The following is a 12,088-nucleotide window of genomic DNA, read 5'->3' on the forward strand; positions in this document are numbered from 1 at the left end:
ACTTACAAAAATAAATAGCACTAACTATACTAAAGCATCTTCAATTAATAGTACTGGGTATACTAAAGCATATTCCTCCTTGGTAACACGATTGTAGAAAACTCTAATATTGTTAAGCGTTATTGGTTTTGAACAGTTCTATGTCGGATGATTTATTTGTCTTTTTAAATTTTTTTTTAGAAATATTGTTGTATATGCTAATATTTTCAACTACACGACCTTCCTACTATTCATTAATATGCATGGTTTTTTTTTTTTTTTCAATTCATCTTTAGTTAATTGGATGATTCACTTACAAAAATTTAAAGATATAAATTCATCGAATAATAGATTAAACATTTATAATTTTATTTATTCGTGATAATCGATAAATCTCAATCATCTTTGTTACTAAGGGATGATGTTAGCTTGAGAAATTATTGTTTATTTTTCTATGACTAGGATGTCATAAAATCAATTTATTTTAACAATATTAATTAGTTTATGGAAAAGTAATTGGAATTTCAAAAAGTCTTCTTCATACTAAAATTTTTATTATACAAATCTTATTTTATTCAAAATAATATTTTCCTAAGTGTCAACAAAAAAATATAAAAATATCCATATGTACTAGCAAAAATAGTAAAAAGAAAAGTTTATAATAATAAGTCTAATTATATTTTTTAAATTGTGAAAATAACAAATTTAAAAATAGGTAAACCTTCGATTGTCCTCCGGTAGTCATTTGATAACCATATGATATCATTAATTATTTATCATATTTGTAATATGTAAAAAAAAAAACATATGTCTTGAACTGTTTTTTCTATTAAAAAAAAATGTGATTCGATACAATTATACTTATTTTTAATGAGTTATTCAAATTAAAATTTTATTTCTTTTCTCAATTTCATTTGATTCTTCAATTTAAGAAATCCAATTTTCTTTTTCTAATTGAACTTTAACCATTCATACATGTTTAGCATGTTGATATTCATTTTAATTAACTGAAATTGTGAACCCTCCACTTAGTTGTTGAGACATTTTTATCTCTAATTTTACCAATCACAAGTTTGGATTGTCTCAATTTTTCGTTATATTATAATAATAAAACAAACTCTTGGAAGTTGATGTCACTCCAACTCTCTATACTTATGCAATAATTATTGGCATGTTAGGGACACATGAGGTAAGGTACTATTAATTATATTTTATGACTAAGATGTCACAAAACCAAATTATTTTAACAAATCTTTTATTATAACCAGTTGAATTAACTACATGATTTGTTTTCCATAGTTAAGTTGTGATTAATTAAAAATTACTCTTACTCATAAACTTAACCATTTACAAATTAAAATAATTTAGTTTTAATTTTTTTAAAAAAAAATTCTCTCTTGTGATTCAAATGATTTACGGCATCATGTGTATTGTGCATTTTATAAACATAAAAACAAAATAGAAAAAAAGAAAAAGAAATCTCTCTCTCATCCATTATGTATATACATTAGAGATTGGATGAATATTTCATAAGAGCTGAGTCATATGAACAACATTTATCTTTTTAATTATCAGAAATAAAAATGAAAAACATTTTATCTTATATGGATTCTTGGTAGATTCGATAAGATTCCAAGTCGATGAGTCGTTTCTGACTCATCAATTTATCTTTACATAATCATTGCCCCTTTCTCACTAACGTTTCGCTGCATATTATTAAATATCAAATTTCGATGTGTCGTTCACGGAACCTTCCACTAACCCCACTATATTGCAATAATAAATAATAAAGCTGTGGATGACAACTCTATCCCATATATTTTCATTTCTATCTATTTTGTTATATTTATAATTGTTTTTTAAAATATATTTTAAATTCAATCTCTATACATTCAGTACTATAAATTTCTATATTTTATTTTTTTTGTAATCTAACGAATATTTTTAAAAAAATGCAAAAAAAAGTCAATGGTTCAACCTTATAATCACAGTAATATTCCATTATATAAAAAAAGTACTTAAATCTACATATTTAAAGTCATGACACAGTAAACAAAAAAGAGGTTGAAAATATAAATATTAAAATGAAATAAAATATAGAAATTAAAGAAAAGAAAAATAGGGAGAGAGCATTGAGTTGTTCCTTTTTTTGTACGCAAGTGAAAGTGATGGTGAATCTGACACACTTCATAATAAACATATTTGGTACATAATTTTACACGACGCAAAAACTGTTCTTATCCATCTCTACAATAAATATATATATATGAAATAGTCAAAAATACGTCGCCTGAGAGATTCGAACTCTCGCGGGGAAACCCCATGTACTTAGCAGGCACACGCCTTAACCACTCGGCCAAAGCGACCATTTGTTTACTTTGGCCGAAGAGATATTATTTAATTACTAATAATTTTAAACTAAACTAAACATAGGCTTAGCATGGTTTAAATTAAGTGACAAACAAACCCAACGTTTCATTAGTTTGGGTCAATGGCAGAATCAATGGACCAAATAAGTTTAAACCCAACTTTATAAGTCCAGATCCAAGACTAATCTTTTGACCCAAAAGCAAATGAGCTCGAGTTGTAAGGCCCATAGAAACTTTTTAGAGATCTTATACATTCATATCGAGGAGGTTGCTAACACTATGGATACTAGAAAATTAAAGCTTTTAAGATTTGGAGACTTCAATATTCTGATTTATCTCAAAACAATATTTTGAAGATCGAAAACTAAAGACTGCAACTTTCATAAATTCCAAACATCTGAAGTTTTGATCGATCTAAAAGTTTATAACTTCCTCAAAACTAAAGACCTAGAAGTTTAAGTCTCATTCAACATTTGAGAGAGGAATGGTAAGATTACGTTTCATTCAGTATTTGACATAAACAATGGAAGAAATACATACAAAGTTTGTATTCACTTACACTACAAATTCAAATATGTGGCGAGACACAATTTATACCTATCATTTGCAAAAATAAATAAATAACTACACTCTGTGTAAAATTTTCTCATTTATTTATAAAGAATTTTTCAAACTAGTTTAGTAGAATTAATTTTTACTGGAAGATAATTATTGTTGAATGACACCCTACTTTAGGCGTGAGTTTTACAATTAATTCTAAAAATTTAAAGTGACCATACATTTCAATTATTCTTTTGTTCAATTTTATAAAGCATAAAATAAAGTATAAAGTGCAAGCATCTTTTATTTCTTTTAATCTCGATTGTTTATAAATATAGTAAAATGTTATTGTTTATCGGTGATAAACATTGATAGGTTAGACTTTGATCGATAAAATACACTAATAAATGTTTATCAGTATCTATCGTGGTATATCACTAATAAATAGTAATATATATTTTCAATCGTTTTTGTATGATTAAAACATATACTCTATTACATTGGAAAAAAAATATGGTCACTCCTTTCTAAACTTGACAATAAAGGCGGGAAATGTTTTCTTTTTATGTCTAAGTGTATAAGGAAAATGGTTAAGAATAACATAAAAAACGAAACTATTTATAAATATCACAAAATTTTCAAACGAACTGCCGAGAGTGTAGGATAAATTTTGTAAATAGTTTCAATATTTTGCTATTTTTTAAAATGCCCTAAAGTAAAACTTAATTTCACAAAAATAAGAAGTAATGATTTTTTTAAAAAAATGGTAACTTACCAATTTTGATTTTTTAATAAATTATTTAACTTATTGAAAATTTAGAAGTGGAGTCCTGGTTAAATTATTAACTAAGTCAAATAATTAAGTTGCATTTGTATGAATAAGAAACAAGATATTGTGTACCTAAAATTAAGCTGATTGCAAATATAACAATTAGATTTAAAGTATTAACGTATCTAGTTATATTTTTTAATAAAAAATTAAATATAACAAAAATGGTCAAATTATTTCAACTCTTATCACTAATATACTTATTTTGTTTATTAGATTGTTACTATACAATTAATTATTATCGTTAAAATAACTATCATCATGATTGCATCATGGCAACAATATAGGGTGAGAGAAAATAATTGAGCCTAAATTTTGGCCAAATAAAAAAGTGGGCCGGATTTACTTTTTTATCGTAGGCTTAATGGGCCACAGCCCATATTGTTGAAGTTGAGATGGAAAAAAGGGCATTGGTATTAGAGAGTAAATGGAGTGAGCCTTCAACAATACCATAGAGCCAATTTTTTTAACACCATGAGTTTGAAACACACAAATATATATACACTCCAAGTGTTCCCATCCATCTAATCATGAACCATACTTCGATCCACTAGTTGAAATGGTGAAAAACGTGTAACTTGAAAATCAATAAGAATTTGAGTATTCATGGATACGTTGATATATTCGTAGATATATGTAAATTCAGAGGTTTGATATTAAAAACGCTTGTAAAAGACAATACATCACCTACTTAGTCTAATATTAATAGAAATGCCAATAACTATGTTCATAACCTAGTTTTGGAGTAAAAACAAATTAGTTGCTAATCTAAATAAATTTTGTGACTTATAGAAATATCTATAGATATGGATATTTTGTTGATATATCTAAAAGGTTGAAATCTTGATATCGACATCAACATCGTCGATATTTTAACCTTGCTATTGTGGTACTTATCATAGGATGCATATGATTCACTAAGGGGTTTTGGTTGTAACAAACTTTTTATGAATGAAAATGAATTTGCCTTCTTGTAAAATTATATTTATGTACTTTTTAGTAAAATTTTAACTTGCATGAATTTGGATTTATAGTTTAGGGTATGATTTTTAGAATCTACATCTTCATCCAAATTAGTTCTATTGATATTTAAGAGTGAACATTGATTTATCAAAATAAATTTTTTAACCAAACAATTCATCGAACCGACTATGATTAGTTTAGTAAATGTTCAAACCGATCTAGACCACAAGAGAGTACAATTCAACCCTTACTTAGTCCACTCGTCGATTTATATTATTTTCAAACTAACACAAATCAAATCCCTTCTTGTTTTCGATCAAACGACTTTTGGGACAACTTATGATATTTTGTATTTAGAGTATTTTAAAATGAGTACCACGACTCCCAAGGAGGAGAAAGGAAAAACCAAAATCACTTGCGTCTAAATTTAGTGGTAAAAAAAGGTTTGAGAAAAGGAGAAGCGACGTGGAGGTTATGTAGAGGACCACGTGTTGGGGTTGCCCGTTCTGCCCCCGCCAATGTTGAAGACTTAGCATCAAAGAAACCATAATATGCTTCCAATCAACGGGCGGACTCCTACTACTTTTTTCTTCTTTAAAATTAATTATATTATTTTCTATCAACTTTAATTTCCAAGTGAATTCAAATAATAATATTTTAAATTTTCCATAAACAATTTAAACCATATCTTATTATATAATTATCACATATTGTCATATAATTTTTGCATGCAATTAAGATTTTTTTTTCTTGGTGTGCATTATACTTCATTACAATGTTATAAATAAGTATTAAAATGGTAATTTTATAATATAAACAATTTACCACATAACTTGAAAGCAAATTAGCATTTCTGCTTAAATTAATCGAAATTTGACTAAAAATTATTATATTTTACAATTTACACCGTTGAATTGATCATAAAAAGTTTAAAATTTAAAAATATAATTGGTTAAATAGGAATAAAACAAACATTAATTTGAAGATTTATCATTACAAGTGATGACCAATACCTTTACAAGTTAGATTATTAAATTGGTGGGAGAAGTTAATCTCTCTTTTAGCATAACATAATGATTACTCAGTGTAACGACTAAACTTACTAATAATAATATCTTAATTAAAAAGCTTAGTGGCTTACTTAAGTAATTCCATTTCTATCTCATGGGCATATCCGTCATTTCACTCCTCCAATTCCATAGGAATTTCTCAATTTATTCAAAAGCAAATCTAAAGCGCGTGCAGTACAACTCCCTAATTCGAACCTTCCAACGCGCCTTTATTTCACGCGCCTTCATGTAAATTAAATCACAATTAGTCAATCATAATTAAACTATAATTAATTGTTATTTCTATATAAATACCCGCTTCTACTCATTTCGCTCAATATCAGAAAACCCTAAAGATCAAACGAGTAAAGAAACTCTCTCTAGAGAACGGTACCTCACAGTTACGAATTGTGATTAATGGAAATCGAGCGAAGGCAAGCTATGGCGGCAAAGAAATTCTGGAATATGGTACGAGCAATTGTGTTGATGTTACGTAAAGAGTTATCGAAAGGCCGAATCGTAATGTCTGATCTTCATTTGATGATGAAGAGAGGCAAATTAGCTGGAAAAGCCATGTTCAATCTAATGCATATCCACCAAACCTCCGGCACTCTCAGTTGCCGGACGGCTACCGACATAGCTCAATCCATCGCCATTGCTCCACAGGATTACGAGTTTAGTTGTAGCAATAGTCCTGCTTTTCCAGCGCTGCAGATCTACGGCGGAAAGCGCAGCAGCGGCAAACACCACCACCAGAAGTATAACGATGTTACCACTGTTAGCGCTGTTAAACGAGTGCTGGAGATGCTGAACAACGAAGCCGCGACTGCGGCTGCGACGGCGGTGGAGGTTGAGGTGGCGTCACCGTCGCCTATGGTGAAGTTTGGGATGAGTCCGATGGCGGTTAGGGTAACGGACTCGCCGTTTCCGGTGAAGGATGAGTGTGGTGACCACAAGGTGGATGAAGCGGCGGAAGCGTTTATTAAACGGTTTTATAGTAACCTGAAACAGCAGAGGATAACGACGGGGATGGAATCGCCGTCGCCGTTCCACCGGATGTGGGGACGGTGAAATCGGAAACGAAACGATACGAAGTCGAGTCGTTTTGACGTGACGTATCACGTTATGTATTCCGTATATATTTTAAGAAGAAGAAGAAGAAAAAACCTGAGCTGTATAGAAGTGTTTATCGATTTTCCACAAAATGCTTTTTGAGTGAACGAACGACATGTCGTCTTCACTTTGTATACCTAAAAAAAAACCACCGAGTACTGATTCTCGACGGATCGTACTTCTTCACAAGATCAATTATCTTTTTTTTTTTTTTTTGTCTTTTTTAATATTGGGGAAAAAAATTAATAATACTGTCATGCTTTTGTTTTCCTTTTTAATATTGTGATATTCGAAAACCTAATTGCGATTTTGAATTATTACAAAGTGGTTGATTATTATTTTTGTCTTCTTGTTAGTGGTATTAGTTTAATTAATTACATCATACTCCATAATTTAGAAAAAGAGATGTAATTACATGGAAAGTTAGTGTAAATGATGAAAGATAATCAGTGTCTATTAGTATAAACTTATAAATATTTTCATTCATTATTAAATTGGTTTCTTTAATGAAAGTTTGAAATGTGGAGGAATTAGGGTTAAAATAAAGGAGAGTACTATGGAAGAGGAGATGTCAAGAAAAAGAAAGGAAGAAACATTAAAGAGATGTATCTTCTTTTGATAAAGTTGAATAATTTGTGGAATTGAATGCTATTATATATTTGGTAGGGTAAAACAAAAAAAATTGATTTAAGAATCAAAATCAATGGAAACATTACTTTTTTTTAAAGCTTTATGATTGTTGGTTTTGGTGAGTCTTTCACTTTTTTTTTTCTATCTCTTTTAAAAAAGAAACATTTTCATTAACGTTAAAAACAAACTACAAACTGCACCATCCTTTGAAATAGTACAAAATAAATCGATCCTACCATTTTTCCAAAGTCAATCATAAAATGATCAAATTCAATTGCTGCACAAGCAAAGATGATGAGCAGTTTCATTATCTATGGTATACATAATCCCAAAACAATATGATACTTCCTCTTAGTACTGTTGACAGTTCTCTAAACAAAAGAGGGAGAATCACAAGTTCTAATTGATATGACAGAACGTAACAAACTTTCAAACATGTTTTCAATATCTTATTATTTGGATTTTCTTTTTCTAAATAATTGAGTTTTCCACTATATGTTAATTATTAAGTTCTTTTTCCTTTTTATAGTATTGTTTCCTTTGTTTACTTTTACAAGAAAATTGTACTGATTGATTAGTAAAAGAAGGAGTGTGTATACATATATATGCATGTATGTGTTTATTTCCACTTTTAAGTGAAAGAGATGTGTGCATAAACAGTAAACCCCAAATGGTACATAAATGACTACCTCCACTACTCTAATAATTCACAACTTTAAAAAGATCACTTGGATGATTTTTTAAGAAATAAAGAGAAAATTCAACCTTTCTATATGGCTAAGTTATCGAAGGACATGTGTCTCCAAAGTGGTCTTCTGCCAAACTTGAGCTTGGGTAGTTGCTTCAACCTGAGCATAGAGACCACACTAGCAAAATATTTGCTAATGCCCCATTGACAACTATGATAGAAAATCTCCCACGCATGCTTTTCTAGTTCCTTATATATCACACGCTATTGACTTAAGTTTTGGAGTCCATGATGATAACCACCCCATCGTTACGAGATTTGATTATTATTACATGTTTAACGTTTGTAGTTGATCAGCTAAGTTTTACATCTTCACGTGTTGAGTTTATGATAAAATTGACATTAGAAGAGTAGTTGTGTCACATCGAAACTGTTTAACGATAAAAGTAATAGAACTCTCCAAATACTATAAAGAGAAAAAAAATAAAACTCATGCTTTGATTTTTAAATTATCTCAATTATTTATAAAGTACTTTTAGCTTGATAAACTTATAACTCGGTGATATATGATTATGACACGTACAATCTTTTAGTTTAATGTTTTCTTCGTAATTTAATTGATTAGAGATTTTTATGTGTGGTTGTAATAAATTCTTAGGTAGATTTTTCTCTACGTTAATTAATTTTTGCTATACTCGTGTGTGTTAGTATATAACTTTTATTTTCTCTTTTTTTCAATAAAATAATGTTCACTCCTAAACTTTAGGTTTGAGTATTGTCCTATGAATTTCTTAATTTCAAACTTCGAGAATGATAATACAATATTCCTTCCAATCGAGCTATAGTCGAGTGTTAAATATATATAAAACACTATTATATGTTCTCTTTTTGAAAATGAATGACAAAAATTCAGAAACCCTAACACGTGTCTCTCTCTATCCTTAGGTGATAAATAATAGGTTACGTTTTATGATTTATTTGCTTTATTGCATAAAGAAGATATATAGAAGTTGAAATGATAAGCATTAGGCAGCACATTAATTATTGTATTATATAATATATATACTCTAAACTTTAATTCCTTTTTTTTTAAAAGTAAAAAAATTAGAAAGCAAGTTCATAAGTTAATTAATTTTATGTTGAAAGCAATTAACTTTCTTTCACATTCAGATCAAAAGATTCAAATCTTATATATTGGATTTTAATTAAAATGATTGGTCTATGAACTATAGAACAAACCATTATCACTTTTGTTTTTGTTTATGATAAATCACTTAGATTAGACCAATTAAAACAAAAAATGATAAAGAGGGTATGAACACAGTTAATAACTGTAAACCGAAATTAATTAGATTTTTATTTTTAATTAAGAATAAAAAAAGTAAACCGAAATTAAATTGTCATGTGTTTAACTTTAATTAATCTTTGAATTTTGATTTGCAATTTTGGAAGTGTGTGTGTTTCCTTCTAGAGGTGGAAATGTACTAAGAAACCTTTTCACTTTTTATTATTGTGAAATTGAATTTCTTTTTTTCTAATTGAAAATTTCACTTTGGGGAGAAATATTATGTAAAATATATAATTGTTTCATCCAACTTGTTTCAACTTGAAACCACATGAACTTCAATTTTAATAATTCCAATATGAATTATACCCTTTTAGTAATCTAATACCATACAATAATGACAAACTTGTCTTAAAAACTTTATAATATAATAAAGTATAATGAAAACTTGTCTTGTGGCAAAAATAATTTATATGAACTTTATTGATCATGCCCAAGAAAATTACCAAACTTAATATCTTTTGTCATATAGTGTACTGCTTTTATGTGAAAAGCAAGCACACTTGCATTTTGATTTAGGGTTTGGGGCACTCAAAGCCAAAAACTTTTAGAAGTTTGACAAAGAAATGAATATATATACATATATATTGTGTTTTAAATAATGTTATTGTTCATTTTTTAAATTGAAAGTATTGAAAAAGATACAATTTTTTCTCTTCTTTTGTGGGGATGTTTGGTTTATTTAGACAAATAATATTGGGATTTCTGGTTGGTTTTGTTTTAGGAAGTCTTATCTCAACAAAAAAATAAAAAAGAGGAAAAGAAAAAGATGTGGCAATTAAATAAAGGGAAGCAAATTAAAAGTAGGGCTACTTTGGAGAAGTTGCTCAACAAAATAATTTGTGTTTGGAATTATTTGTAATTGGTTAGTAGCAAACGTGTTTGTGGGTTGGTTTGAGCTAGGTTTACGTATATTTTAGACCTAATTAACTTGATTGTTCCGGTTGTAAAATTTCCTTAATTCCAATAATAATCATTATCGTTAAAAGATGAATCAAACACAATCCATAAGTGAAATAGTTGGTCGGTTGGCCATTAAGAGTATCGTTCAGCTGACACATCCAACTGAAATTATACGGATTTAGTGTTGATTGTGTAAGTTCTTCTTTTTTTTCTTTCTTTCTTTCAATTATTGGAGTTTTGAGATGGCATTTTCTGAATGTCCTCTTTAGTAGGAGTACACACAATACTTTGTTGAAAGTGAAATGTTACACTAATGGGAATTTAAAAGCTATTGCTTTTATTTATTCAATCCTTTGCTATGTTGTTTTGATTATCTAAATGTATTATATTGTGATATGATTGGTGACAATTTTGTATAATATATTAATCAATTTCCCTTTTGCTTTTTATTTTTTAGCATTACGTGTTAATTTATTGACATAAATTGATATTATCAATCTTATCTCGAGGTTTGAAGTTGGATCATTTTTCACCTTACTATATAATAATAATGCAGTCGATAAATAAAGTTTCCTTTTTTTCTTTTTCAAATCAAACAGGTTGTTTTTAAATGGTCTAATAAGACGTACACTTTTAATTAATTTTATGTTTAATAAATTCCTAAACTTTAAAAATTATTGTCTAAATTTTATGTTTTAATAGCACGTTTGATGAATTATACTATTACCATATTTATTTAACTTTATACCATATTAAAAATAAATCTACAATAAATGATATAATAATAATAATTGCACATATAATTCTGAATTGTTTATTATAATGATTATGAAAGTTAAAAAATATATAATAAATTACGTATAACATAATTAAGGTAATATTTCTTTTACATTTTAAAAAATCAATTATATTTAATATCGATGTGAATATTAAAATGATTCTACAAACCCAAAATATTAATTAAAAAAACAAATGAAATTCGGATACATTTTTTAAAAATTGTGTATAAAGTGAAGATTTTTCAAAATCTTTCAAAAATTAAGAAAAAAAAAATTTCCAACTATCGTGAAATCAATCTAATGAGATATTTTTTAGGATGTTTACTACAAATTGGGTGCAATCATAAGAAGAAAATAATAATAATTATCTATGTTTAAATATTTTGTTGAGTTTTAACTCACACATCACAAAACTAGAGGGTTAAAAGATAATTTTACCATAAAAAAGTTTTTACATATAAAAGTTTTATCGGGTGAATGTTACTTTCTTCTTCGTTATATTGATGTTTGTAAAGTCGACATTCAATAGTGGATCTAGTAGATTTTTCTAAACATTTTCATATGCTTTGTGGTAAGTTTACTTGTCTGATGACAGCTTTGTGGACTTGGAAAGAAAATATTTTTTATTGGGACAAACATCTTAGGAAACTACAATAAAATTATATAGTTCAATCATTTAATTATACCTAAGCGATCGATTACGTCATAAGCTCAGCTCAACTGACATTTGTATACATTTGTGAATGAGAGGTTCCAGGTTCAGAGGGATCATTTACATGATGTTAAACTATGATCGTTTAGTTTATATTGTTTGCTCCGGTATACCCTAAACACATAAACTTTTCTCTCTTCCACGTTCACATTCATTATTCATCTCTCTCTTTCAACATGATTTGGTTCA

At 28.1% G+C, this 12,088-nt stretch overlaps 1 protein-coding gene and 1 non-coding gene across 2 annotated transcripts; one reads left to right on the forward strand and one right to left on the reverse strand.

The window, feature by feature from the left end:
* Positions 1-2,263: 2,263 nt before the first annotated feature.
* On the reverse strand, positions 2,264-2,345 carry TRNAS-GCU. The gene has a single exon. It is a non-coding gene; the product is annotated as a tRNA-Ser (tRNA).
* Positions 2,346-6,170: 3,825 nt separating this feature from the next.
* Positions 6,171-6,800, forward strand: LOC105434518. Its single transcript, XM_011650235.1, has one exon. It carries the CDS (start codon positions 6,171-6,173, stop codon positions 6,798-6,800), a length of 630 nt encoding a protein of 209 aa, XP_011648537.1.
* The last annotated feature ends 5,288 nt before the right edge of the window (positions 6,801-12,088 follow it).

The sequence above is a fragment of the Cucumis sativus genome, chromosome 1, assembly GCF_000004075.3.
Source record: "Cucumis sativus cultivar 9930 chromosome 1, Cucumber_9930_V3, whole genome shotgun sequence".
NCBI classification, from domain to species: domain Eukaryota; kingdom Viridiplantae; phylum Streptophyta; class Magnoliopsida; order Cucurbitales; family Cucurbitaceae; genus Cucumis; species Cucumis sativus.

Bases quoted from the DNA above. Each gene is read 5' to 3' on its own strand.
- LOC105434518 (XM_011650235.1), top strand. From the start codon at position 6,171: ATGGCGGCAAAGAAATTCTGGAATATGGTACGAGCAATTGTGTTGATG.